General features: G+C 31.4%; 6 protein-coding genes across 6 annotated transcripts; 3 read left to right on the top strand and 3 right to left on the bottom strand.

The window, feature by feature from the left end:
* Positions 1-97: 97 nt before the first annotated feature.
* On the top strand, positions 98-2,191 carry NOP4 (mRNA-binding ribosome biosynthesis protein NOP4; the record flags this gene model as incomplete). The annotated part of the gene is made up of 1 exon (XM_003684716.1): positions 98-2,191. The coding sequence occupies one exon, from the start codon at positions 98-100 to the stop codon at positions 2,189-2,191; it is 2,094 nt and encodes a 697-aa protein (XP_003684764.1).
* Positions 2,192-2,350: 159 nt separating this feature from the next.
* On the bottom strand, positions 2,351-3,007 carry MRX11 (Mrx11p; the record flags this gene model as incomplete). Its single annotated transcript, XM_003684717.1, has 1 exon — positions 2,351-3,007. The coding sequence occupies one exon, from the start codon at positions 3,005-3,007 to the stop codon at positions 2,351-2,353; it is 657 nt and encodes a 218-aa protein (XP_003684765.1).
* A 1,378-nt stretch (positions 3,008-4,385) lies between these two features.
* TPHA0C01760 (C2H2-type zinc finger protein) lies at positions 4,386-4,901 on the top strand (the record flags this gene model as incomplete). Its single annotated transcript, XM_003684718.1, has 1 exon — positions 4,386-4,901. The coding sequence occupies one exon, from the start codon at positions 4,386-4,388 to the stop codon at positions 4,899-4,901; it is 516 nt and encodes a 171-aa protein (XP_003684766.1).
* A 283-nt stretch (positions 4,902-5,184) lies between these two features.
* On the bottom strand, positions 5,185-7,833 carry SVL3 (Svl3p; the record flags this gene model as incomplete). The annotated part of the gene is made up of 1 exon (XM_003684719.1): positions 5,185-7,833. One exon carries the CDS (start codon positions 7,831-7,833, stop codon positions 5,185-5,187), a length of 2,649 nt encoding a protein of 882 aa, XP_003684767.1.
* A 1,176-nt stretch (positions 7,834-9,009) lies between these two features.
* PHO85 (cyclin-dependent serine/threonine-protein kinase PHO85) lies at positions 9,010-9,927 on the bottom strand (the record flags this gene model as incomplete). The annotated part of the gene is made up of 1 exon (XM_003684720.1): positions 9,010-9,927. The coding sequence occupies one exon, from the start codon at positions 9,925-9,927 to the stop codon at positions 9,010-9,012; it is 918 nt and encodes a 305-aa protein (XP_003684768.1).
* A 957-nt stretch (positions 9,928-10,884) lies between these two features.
* On the top strand, positions 10,885-12,591 carry TRM44 (tRNA (uracil) methyltransferase; the record flags this gene model as incomplete). Its single annotated transcript, XM_003684721.1, has 1 exon — positions 10,885-12,591. The coding sequence occupies one exon, from the start codon at positions 10,885-10,887 to the stop codon at positions 12,589-12,591; it is 1,707 nt and encodes a 568-aa protein (XP_003684769.1).
* Between the last annotated feature and the right edge of the window lie 756 nt (positions 12,592-13,347).

Raw genomic sequence — 13,347 nt, forward strand, 5'->3', positions numbered from 1 at the left:
ATATATATATATATATGTATTCATATTTTTGGCATATTTATAACAACTTTTATGTACACCATTTGTATACCTTCAATAAAACCAAACTGAAATTGAAATGAGTGAAGCAGTTGAGGGAAAGATAGCTAGTCCTTCGAAAATTGATAATGAATTTGATCTAAAGACATTATTTGTTAGATCAATTCCTCTTCAAACGACAGATGACGAATTCACTGATTTTTTCTCTAATTTTGCCCCATTAAAGCATGCTGTTATCGTTAAGGATACTAACAAAAAATCTAGAGGTTTCGGTTTTGTAAGTTTTGCATCTGAAGAAGATAGTCAGGAAGCATTGACTAAAGCAAGAACAAGTAAAATTCAAAATCATTTACTTCGTGTTGATTTTGCAAAGAGAAGAGATCGTTCTAAAACCCGTACTGAAGGTTCTGAACAAACCAAGGAAATTGTGAAAAAAACCTTCAAAAAGTCTGCTACGGAGAGAGATGACGGGAAAGATGAAGATAAAGACTTTGACGAAGAATCTTCTTTAAAAGGTAAACCAAAATTGATTATTAGAAATATGCCATGGAGTTGTAGAGATTCGGCAAAATTAAAGAATATCTTTAGTAGATACGGTACCGTGGATGAAGCAACTATTCCAAGAAAAAGAGATGGTAAGCTATGTGGTTTCGCATTTGTTACTTTTAAAAATTTAGCTAACTGTAAAGTAGCATTAGAAAAATCAAAAGGTCTTAAGATCGATGGCAGAGCAGTCGCTGTTGATTTTGCGGTGCAAAAGAATAGATGGGAGAATATTCAAAAGCAACAAGATACTCAACAAGAAGAAACCAATGGCCCAGATAGTGATAGCAGTTCTGATTCTGAAGAAGACGATGATGATGATGATAATGATAAAGAAGGAGAAGATAAGTATGAAGATATGGAATTAGATTCTGATGAGGAAGTATATGGTGAATCTGACGAAGAGGAAGAAGAGAAACCAAGAAGACAACAAAATAGACAAGAAGATTATTCCGTATTTATTCGTAATGTCCCTTATGATGCCACTGAAGAATCATTGGCAGAACATTTTACCAAGTTTGGTGATGTTAAATATGCCTTACCAGTCATTGACAGAAATACAGGTCTTGCCAAAGGTACTGCGTTTGTCGCATTTAAAGATCAAAAAGCATATGAATACTGTATTGCAAATGCACCAGCTGCAGGTTCTACTTCCTTATTGATTGGTGACGATGTCTTACCGGAATATGTTTATGAAGGTCGTGTTCTATCTGTCACTCCAACAGTACAAAGAGATGTTGCAAACAGAATGGCCGAAAAGAATGCTGAAAAGAGAAAAGAACTATTAGGTAAAGCACCAGGTGAACGTGACAGAAGAAACCTTTATTTATTGAATGAGGGTAGAGTGGCAGAAGGTACTAAGCTAGCTCAATTGCTATCCAAAACTGATATGGAAATTAGAGAGAAGTCATATTCCTTGAGAGTTGAACAACTGAAAAAGAATCCATCTCTACATATATCCATGACAAGATTAGCTATTAGAAATCTACCAAGAGCTATGACTGAAAAATCTCTAAAATACTTGGCCCGTAGAGCTGTAGTGAATTTTGCTACAGAAGTGAATGAAAATAAAAGACATCCTTTGAGTAAAGAAGAAATTGTAAGATCCACTAAAGAGAAATATAAGTTTTTATCGGATGAAGAAATTGAAAGACTAAAGAAGAAAGATAAAAAGCAAGGTTTAGTCAAGCAATCTAAGATTATTATGGAAGTTAAAGGTACTACAATTGGTAGAAGTAGGGGTTACGGTTTTGTTGAATACAAAGATCACAAAAGTGCTTTGATGGGTTTAAGATGGTTGAATGTTCATGCTGTTACTAAAGAAGAAATATTGGATGGTTTAACTGAGGAAGAAAAAAAGGCAATTGCTCCTGATATGTTGAAGTCAAGACGTTTAGTTGTTGAATTTGCTATTGAAAATGCCAACGTTGTTAAGAGAAGAAGAGAGAACATAATGAACTCGAAGGAGCAAGCTGTCAAGAGAAAGTTAGCCGAGGATGCAGCAGAATCTGCTGAAGAATCTAAAAAGGCTAAGATTCAAAGTGAAGATTCAAAGAAAAACGGCGGTATGTCTGACAATGTCAGAAGCATCATTGGACAAAAGCGTAAGAGAAGAAGTGCAAAGAAATAGGTTGATTACGTAAATCATTAAATTTAAGTCATATATATATAACTTACCATTTGGAGTTTATCTGAAAAGATCTGTACAAAATTTAATTCATATATTTGTAGCATATTAAAATAAGTTATTTTGTTTCTATAAGTCTTGTGATAAGTAGTTTACTTGTAACTATTTTTTCCTTGATAATTTAATTAGTTTTCTAAAAGGTGACACTAATAAATTACCAAAATATGGAGCAGCCCATAAACTTAATAAAATTCTAATCGGGTATAATACTTTCACAGTCATATATGATAAAGCTCCTGTGAATATAATTCTTTTCCTATCAAGATCTGGATATTTATCACCAACGAATCTATTCATCACATCACTGCAATACTCCATCAAATTATGTAAAATTTCTGGTAAAACCAATGTATCATGAATATTTGAATGATACAAAATCCACCATAGAGCAAATAATGGTACAATCGCACTTAACTCGTGCAGAAGTAAAAATCCAGTGACAGTTGATACAGTACCAGTTTGTGATATTCTATCAAAATAGTTTTTAAAGTTTGGATGTGAATTCAGTTTTGTTAGTAATTTAGATTTTGATATCATTCGATGTAGCATATCTTTTTTCTTAGTTGAAAATTCTTCTAAAATTTTTCCATCTTTATTCCCTTTTGTCGAATAAAGGCATATCGATTTTGTACAATTAAACTTGTGAGAAACGCTCAAACCATTATAAATGTTTGGGTTCGACACCTTGATGTTTGAACCAATATAGGATCTGAGCTGTATAATTATATTGACAGCTTTCTTCTGTAATAACAACGACATCTATCTATAACACAATTTAGGTAATGGGATATTCCTTTATATATCTTTAGCTGCCAAATGTCCTCATATCATGTCAGTGTTTGATAAGACTGAGTAAACGATTACAGTGAGACTTTCTAGTTAACCCAGATAATATAAAATACAAGCACCAAAAAATAAATAAAAACATCAATTGAATTGGTTCTCAAGATACTGAAGGTTAAATCAATTGTATCGTTTACGTCACAGGCACGATCGATCTATCGTATAAGGAAATTAATTGAGAAATTGAACAATATAAAAACTCATCGCAAAACGACAAAAAAAATATTACAATCACGTGACAGTCAAGAAAATGCCATCACGTGAACTTCTTGAAACTTCGAAAAAAAAAAGAAATCTAAACCCCACCCACCACAGGGTAACACTACCCATTGCCAAATTTGATTTTCTTCAAATTTGGAAAACGGAATAAAACGTGCGATTGTTTCACTACCTATAATTAACAAACCCTCCACTTTCTCCCACCTGCCATCTCCGTATATAACGATAGAAATAAGTGTGGCTTTTATTTTTTCGCTTTTCTGTCCTTTGACTGACTTCTCCATTTTTCCTTTTCCTGAACCGATTGGAGCTTGGAAAATAACTGTGGCACACGCAACAGCAGCGACTCAGTTTTTAATATGCCACATTAAAAATAAATCATACTATTCGTTTTAAAATTGATTGTTCTAGTACTGAAGGTACATTGTATACATGCAAATAATACCTAGGGATGGCTATGAAGTTAAGGAAATGAACTTCGAAACTTAAAGTATTGATGTATTTGATGCAAAAGAAATACCATTATTGTAGATAAAGACATATTGATTGTTCGTGTAGAAAAAAAAAACGAAGGGCAGGCACTAGATCACACACAATGATGGATGGATGAATCCATTTAAAATAACTTATCATTACCACCATTACTTTTCAGGAATGTAATTGTATATCTTTGAAACTAAAGTAAATAAAATAATTGTTGCACAAAAGTTTACATTGGTCTTCTTTGGTCAAGGAAGTTTAATCTCAACTCCAATTCTAAGATCTTGTTAAACAAGTTATTCATTTCTGAAGAATCTCTACATTGTTTCTCTTTGTCTTTTGGTTACTCGCTAGTTTACCAGAATCGATCATTCTTGGGAAATGAGTTTTGCTATTTAATAATAGCATATCATAACCATTCCAATCGAAGCGAAGTAATTCTAATGGTGAAACTTAAGGGTATTCATAAAAGTAAATCCACATATAAATATATAAGGCGAGTGTCTGAATGAGAGAGACGTCCAATACCGATATCTATACATTTTGATTTGAAAGTACTGAGAGCTTCGTTGCGACTAATTAAGATATTTTGATTATGTCCGTTAATGATACTGGAAGAAAAGATGCTAACTTGTTCTATAAAAATGCAATTGAAGCAATTAATTTTATAAGGGAAAAACCAGAAGATGAGCTAGATCCAGTGATAAAAGAGATATATAAAAGGGTTGAGATTCAAAATGATAAATTACAATCGATTCAAGAACAACCATCGAGTACAAGCAATAGCATCGCTAGTCACAGCAATATTTCACGTTCAAATAGTATCGATGGGAAGAATAATAAGGGAAATGTAGACAATACTATTAATAATATGGTGATTTGTGCGAAGTGTGGGATCACATTTAAAAGGGTTTCTGAATTGAAGAGGCATGAAAAATCCCATTTGCCTATCTTATCAAATATTTGCTCACAATGTGGTAAAGGTTTTGCCAGGAAAGATGCATTGAAAAGGCATTATAATACACTCACTTGTAAGAGAAATAGATCGAAATTACTGTATTTAGGAAGTGAAATTACAGAATTATTAAATCTTGGGAAAAATATAAGTTAACTAAACTCACCGGAATCAAAAAAATGTACAACATGACTTCTAAAAAGCATAAAAGTAACTACTAGAACTTTAAAAGGGGAAAAAATAATGTAAATAATCTTTAATATTTTTAATATAGTAATACCTAAATAATATTCTATGTTAGTTTCTTATAATGAAAGAATAATATCATGAATCAATGATAGACATTTACCAGAAATATTATCACTCTTGTGTGAACAATGTTATATAATGACTTAGTGTTTTTACTTCTTAACAAAAAGTGTCACAGCATCTATTTATCTCATTTCTTCTTGCCAAATAATTTAAACTTCTTTTTCTTTTCAGGTAGTTTTTCATTATCTGACGCTTTATCTGTTTGGTTATCGTTTTCCAATGAGGCTACAGTTTTATCTAATGCTGGCGGAGTTGTTGATACGCTTAACACAGGAACTGATGCTTGTTGTAGTTTGCTAAAATCACTGAATGAATTATTTGCAATGTTGTTATTACTAGAATTGATTGGATTGTGTACAACTGAACTCATAGAAACATTAGGATTGGTATCATTACTGTTTTGAGGATAATTGGAATCATTATTATTGGAACCTCCACCTATTTGTTGGTTACCGATTATAAACGAATTAGTTTTATTAGATTTTGGCATATTCGTTCTGTTAGCATTATTATAGGAATTTGGAGTTTGTGTAAATTGTAAAGGCTGCTGTTGCGGTGGTTGCTGTTGTGATTTTTGTCTTGGTCTACCCTGGTTGGCTAAATTAGAGGATGAATATGAGGTGATCCTTGGTTGATTTTGTCCATTATTTTGATTTGCCATTCCACTTAAACCGAGACTCGAAGCATGGCCTAATGTTGGCATAGTACTATTTCTGTTCTTTCTACTAGTTGGTTTAACACCTTGTTGAGAATGTACATTTCCATAATTACCTGGCATACCGTTCATCATGCTACTACCTATCGGATCAACAAAATTACCAGATGAGTTGGAGGCACCATACATAGATCTAATTGGTCTGGTATTTACAGGTTGTTGAAGTTGTGTATGCGAAAGTTTTCTGTTTGCATTATTTGCACCATATAATTGATTGTTTTGACCTTTCATTGGTGCGTTCATTGGCGCGTTCATTGGTACGTTCATTGGTACATTCATTGGTGCGTTCATTGGTATGTTCATTGGTGCACTGTTAACTGGTGTAGTCATCATTAAGCGCTGTTGCTGTTGCATGGATCTTCTTTGGAAATCTAATTCACGTTCTTGTAACTCAAGTTCTCTTTTCTTCAGTTCTAATTCTTTTTTTTGAATTGAAGGGTCTGGACTAGAAGCTGAAATCTCTTCTAAAGAAGCAGCAGGAGAATTAGATTGAGAATAGTTACCATTTCTCGATGGTGGCATCATAGACGTTCTATCTTTGGATAATGTGTGGTCCCTTGTTGGTGAATCATAACTATAAATTGCTAAATCTTCGAAATCATTAATTAAAGGTGTGCCAGTCGCCTTATATTGAGTTTCTTTCTTTAGGTTACTGCTGCTAGTATCCTTAGAAAATGAATCATTTGTTTGATTTTCTAATCTTTCTAAATGCTCTTTCTGCTGAAGTTGCTGTTGATTTTGTAAGCTTAGCAATTCTGAGATTTCATTCTTATAACTTCTAGATTGATTAGCTAATTCAGATTTTAACGTAGAAACCTCTCTTTGTAAAACAGTGACTTCATTCTTGTTTTGCAATTCCATATTCTTAGCTATACCGAGTTCCCTATCTTTTGATGCTAATATTTCGTTTAATTTTGTTATGTCATTTCTTAAATCGTCTCTTTCAATTGATAATTTCTGGATTTTCTCTTTGTTATCATTACTATTGTTAATTCTCATGAACCATTTAGATTCACCTTTGTTAATTTTTTCATATTGACAAAATACAGAATATAAAAACTCCAAGTATGGAGTTTTGATACCACTATCATCAGCAAGTAAAATAGGTTGTAATAATAAAACATCCGTGCTTAAAGATGAAAATACATTAATAAAATTGAAAACTAAACTTGGAATGTCATCTTTTTGCGGATATAAATTTTCCCAATAGTTGATTAGATTACTTTCGGTACTCATAGAACTTGGCAACTTTGCGCCCATTGCTTTAGAAACAGCGATTAGTTCAGTTACTAGTCCAGATATTAGATGTTTGGCTAAAATTTGATTTGTCAATTGCTTTGGAGTTTGTTCATCAAAGATAACCAATAATGGGTCGAAACATATTTTTGGTAATGCAAAAATCCATTGTTGAGTTAAAAAGTTATTTTCGACAAAATCACATAAATCAATATTATCATGTGGGAATAATTTTTTAAATAATCTTTCAAATGTTTCTAATAATGTAATGATATTTTTAGTAATATTTGGCATTAGAAGAATTATTTGATTTGGTTTAGTACAACCTAAGTAAAGAGTATTTACTAGTGAATTGTTGGAATTTGGAAATTGTTTGAACTCATTTGGTGCAACTTCTCTGATATCAAAATCAGTTATGATACTGAAAACGTTCGAAGCAGGAATATCAGTTGACATTCTGATGAATGGTTCCAATTGAATGAAACCACTGCTTTCAATAATAATTTTTGTATTTGAGTTGATAACCGATTTCATTTGACTAGAAATAGAAGATATATCTTGTAATGAGTTTGCACTGAAAATAACCATATCAAAAACTAAACTTGAATCATTCAATTCGTCCTTCATAGCTTGCACCGAAGAGAAATGGTTTTTCATATCTACTTGTTCTCTACCATAATTAAATGTTTCTATTTCAAATAAATTGGAACTAGAGTTATTAATATGAAATAGCTTAATACTCTTCGCTAATTGAAATCTTGAAGCATATAATAGGACATTTGGATTATTGCAAAAAATCAGTACGTTTAAACTTGATGATGCCATTTTTGTGGAAGGGAAAAAATGCAAACGTATAATTTGTATTAGCGAATGCCAAAGAACAACCAAAAAGATGCTTAGTTCTCTATAATTAGTAGCTCAACCAATTTATTATTGAAACCAAAAATGGTATTGAAGTTTTAATTAATATGTAAATATAACTATAGCTAAAATAAAACTCAATAAATATAAAAAAATAAGTATAAAAGAATATGAGAAACTAAATTGAAACAAAATTATATGTTTAGCAAAAAGAATATATTATGAATCTAATAGATATTATCATGATCTTTATTGTTCTTTGTTATTAAAATGAAGTACATATTATTGTTTTTATAAAACTCAATTCTTTAAAAACCGAAATTTTAATAGGAAAGCCATTAAAAGAGAGCTAGAACTCGAGAAAAAATTGGTTTAAAAAAAAACACGAGAACGAAATTTCGAAAATGAAAAAAAATGAAAAACAACGACAACATAAATTGTAAACAACTTAAATCGTTAAAAGGAAGTAATATGAAGAAAACTTAGTAGATATAGAGAACAGGAGAGACACTTACTATGGAAAGAACTATATTCGTGCATTTACTTTTTACATCGATTTATCTTGTACCTTCATTACATACAATCTTGACTGATGTGTTTGTACTGTCTTGTATTGTAAGGATTGAATGAACTTTTTGACTGATGTTGAGCCTCGTTGGTTAAATCCCATATAGATTTTAAGATCTTGATGGAGTAATAAGCTACATTCATATTTTGAAGCAATAAAAATTGAAGGACATATATATGTATATATATAATTGAACTATGTTAGTCTGTTGTTTATTTAATTAGAGGGCGACAAAAGCTGAATATAATCGTTAAATATTTGTTCGTTCAGATCATTAATCGCAGTGGGCAGTTGGATTCAGTCAACCAAAAAAATGAAGCGTCTTACGTAAGGTTTAGGTTCGATTACTTATCACATATTTTAGTCTCTTATTCTTTAGTATGTTGCTTTTGTAGTGAATCATTTTGTAATTATTTAAAAATAAAATGTATCGTTTTTACAATTTAGCTCCCTGGAAAGGTAAAATCATGACAAAATCTTAAAATAAAAAATATTTGGCTTCAAATTCATAAAGTACATAGTATTAAAATATATTACACAAGAAGAAAATATCTAGTTTATAAATTTAAAATTTATTGTTGTTGGTAATATTCCCCAAACCAGGGATGGTGCAATGCCTGTTTGGCAGTTAATCTTGCATCAGGATTCAATTGTAGTAATCCAGTTACTAAATCAATCACTTGATCATCAACTATCTCCTTAGTATGAGCTTGTAATAATTTTTTCAAGTCCTTTGGTTCTTTCTTAGGTAAATTTCTATTATATTTTGGTAACGATGTAACAGCTGGCCACAACTGTTCATCAGGAGTCCCCATAATATCAAAAATCAATTTCAACTGTTCTTCGTCATTTGTACCTGGGAAGAGAGGTTTACCTGTTATCATTTCAGCCAAGATACAGCCACAAGACCACATATCAATAGAAGTAGAATATGATCTTGATCCCATCAAGACATCTGGAGCTCTATACCAAAGAGTAACCACTTCAGTAGAAAAAGTGTTTACTGGGATACCAAAAGCACGCGCTAAACCAAAATCACCTAATTTCAATTGCCCTTTATTATTTATTAATAAATTCTGTGGTTTTAAATCACGATGTAAGATCTTGTTTTCATGACAAAATGTAACACCTTCAAATAATTGCCATTGGAAATATTTGACTAAACTTAATTCTAACCCTCTAGTAGAATTACCGGATGTTCTCGAATCCATATAATTCTTTAAATCTTTATCCATGTATTCAAAAACTAACGTCAATTTATTTTCAGTATGTATAACATCATATAATCTCACAATATTCTCATGTTTCAATTCTTTCATCAAAGAAATTTCACGGATAGCAGTCGATGGTGTACCTTCTTCTGAATCCAGTTTGACTTCTTTTAAAGCTACAAATATACCGGTAGTCTTATTCAACCCTTTATAAACAGTGGCATAGGTACCGTTACCCAATTTTTCTAATTGCTTAAATTGAGAAGATGATGATGACATATTTGGATCACTGTTCTTGATATTGTTATCTGCAATTAAAAAGTCCCTCTTGGATACACTGATCTCCCCCTTATAGTAATGTCCAAATCTTCACTAAAATAATTCTATTACCTTTTAAATATAAAATATATTGTCTTAAATAACAATTATTGATATATATAATAATATATATATCAATATGTTTCTTTTGATGAATTTCAGTTTTTCATTTTTAGTTTGCTTCTCACTGCGCTAAAGCACTGTTTTTCCTTTCAAGTGAGCCTGTCTATGAACAATGCTAGTATTTACTTAAGGACGAAGGATTTATCAATGATATAGAAATATTTTATCTTAATAACAGATCTGTAATATGATTTTAATAGTCTTCTTAAGATGGGAATAACCATTTGTTGTGTGTCCGTAAGCAAAAGAATCATTCTCCTGTTCGATCTTTGAAAATAGTATGTCGATATTCCATATGATTCATGAATCTATTTATGTTATTTTCTGCAGTTCCAGTATTAACTCGATATCTATCTAGGGTGATAATTACAAACTAGTCAAATAACGTTGCTTTTTGCTAACCTAACTCTACTTATTCTTGTACAGTTTTTAATCCATAAGCTTCAATAAAACATCTATGACTGTTATTAATTACTGACATGATACCATACTACAATGTTTTTTCTATCTTTACATGAGATTTAGCCGAGAGTTCGAAATTAGTCAATGGGTTTTGACTGTGAGAAATTTCATCAAGAGTTTCAACAAATATTAACAGCTGTTTATCAGGATTGTTCGTAGTAGTTGTATTTTTTTGATAATTGAACACTTCGAGACATTAAATTATTCAAATTATTTAGTCATAGCAGTGAGAATAATATAAGCTGTTTTTGTATTTACCGGGTCGCCAAAGTTACTGAGTCAACGTGAACGTCAAAGTGAAATCGAATACTCTAGGATCGGTAAATATCTGCAATGACGGAGTCTAAATCTAAATCACAAAGAGATCAATTTATTACCAAAATAAATGAACCTAGTATTCTGGGTAGCGAGTGGTACTGTATGTACGAAACTGATACCAAGGTCAACTTTTTAAGAGAACATTTTGAAACTGCTATGATGAACGTTATTCGTGAACCTAATATTAATTCAACAGCAGTTTTAAGAGCAGATATTTTGAAGGAGATTAAATATGAAAATAGTAAAACGGATGATAAAATAGATCATAATGAAGAAATAACAATTGACAATACTAATAATGAAGACTTTAATATTTCAGTAGCCGATTCAAAACAAACTAATATATTGGATATGGAACTCAGGATTCCACAATTAAGTGAAGAGCTTGATTTTCATACATTTTTGGGTATTGTAAGGCGTATGGTCCCAAGAAATCCATATAAAGATGCATTGATTAATCAAACTTGTTTAATGATGGAAAGTCCTGTAAGATACCCAGAAAGTTCTTTGGTCATTTACACACCACATCTTGATAAAAAAGATGATTGTCCATTTTATATCCCAGCTGTTAAGAATGTAGCTATTTTGTTCCATGAAGAACACCTCTCTGTTCATTATTTATTTTTTAGTGATGAACAAATGAAACAATTGATACAAGATGAATCAGAAAGAATCGTAAGAACAGCTTGGAGATTATTACAAACAGCATACAAGCACTCGCGGGGTGTTATGCAAGGTTATGAAAAAAGAGTTAATCATGACCAAGTAGTAGATAAAGTTAAGTTCCAAAATCAATACATCACAATTAAGAAAAAATACTCACAATTTTTAGTAGAAAATTGGAAAGAATCTACTGACCCAAAAAAGCATGTTTTCGAAGATATCGCTATTGCAGCATTTTTGCTTGAACTTTGGAATAAGATATATGGTCCTGACTTTAAAAATAAAATGCAATTCAGAGATTTAGGATGCGGCAATGGTGTGCTGTGTTATATTTTAATTGAGGAAGGATGTAAAGGTATTGGTATTGATGCAAGACATCGAAAATCTTGGGCGATGTATCCAACTACTGTTCGGAAATGTCTAAAGGAACAAGTAATTGTTCCATCTGTATTATTACGTCCTCATCCAGATCTGAAAAAAAACAACCCATACTTGACGCATAATAATAATCTATTTCCGGTTAAGATGACATCTCAAGATTTAATTGCACCAGCAACAGTCCTTTTTACAAGTGAGGATTTGTTAAACTCTCCGCAAGTTAATGCTACGGAATTTCCAACTGATACCTTTGTCATTGGTAACCATTCTGATGAATTAACCTGTTGGATTCCACTATTAGGTTACAACTTTATGATTATTCCTTGTTGTTCCCACAATTTCTCTGGTCAAAAAATTAGATTCAATGTTAGAAAACAACCAAAACCAGATAAGCAAGCTTCGTCTGATAAAAATGCAAGCAGTAGTAAAATATCCAATAGTACATATGCTGGATTAGTAGATCATGTTTGTTACATTTCTGAGAAAGTAGGCTGGAAGATAGAAAAGGAAATGTTGCGTATCCCAAGTACTAGAAATGCTGCTATCATAGGTTACAAAAATGACAAGCTTTCTGAATTTCCAACACAAGAAGTTTATGATATGTTACAAGAAGACGGTGGTCCTTCTGGTTGGATTCATAACACAATGCAATTAATGAAAAAAAATCCAAGAAACCATTAGATCCTCTCCGTATGGATATATAAACGATTGTTCGATAATCATATATATATATACATATATATATATATATATATCAATCTATTAATGTAATTGTGACTGTAAAATTAAGACCATCTAAGTGTAATATATAGAATAGAGAGTGTACAGATCACCATTAAAAATACAAACTCATATTTCGCTTAATTAACTTTTAATCGATGAGATCGAAAATAGCAAAGGAAGCTAACTACTACTTTAACCATCTTGAAATTAACTAACACTTCTTTACTAAGAGATTCATAAATGAAATATATCGTACATATTTGTTGTCTATTGAAACCTTCGTATCCAGAAATGATGGGTAACAAAACCAAGAAAAAAGCATCAATACAACTACCTCCGTTAGGATTACTTCTTCTTTAAACCGTAACACTCTACAGATGCATACAATACATTAATAATTCAAATCAATTAATCATTAACTTTTTTTTGTAACCTTCTTACTGAAGTTTGTCAATTGATTCTATTGATTTAATAGAAAACAAAATGAAAAATTGGATGTTGTCTTTTCGTTTTTTCGTTTTTTCGGTCTTTGAAAAATTTCAGGGTTTCTCTTCTTTTAATGTCGATAAATGCTAAGAACGTTAAACACAGTTTAAGTAAATATCTTCTTCTACTGGTGGTAACAGTACAGAGTTTCTCAACTTGAAGGTTATTGCAAAGATCAGATATATAGGAAATAATGGATTCAGTGAGTGCGTACATAATTAAGCACAC

The sequence above is a fragment of the Tetrapisispora phaffii genome, chromosome 3 (genome assembly GCF_000236905.1).
Source record: "Tetrapisispora phaffii CBS 4417 chromosome 3, complete genome".
In the NCBI taxonomy this organism is placed as follows: domain Eukaryota; kingdom Fungi; phylum Ascomycota; class Saccharomycetes; order Saccharomycetales; family Saccharomycetaceae; genus Tetrapisispora; species Tetrapisispora phaffii.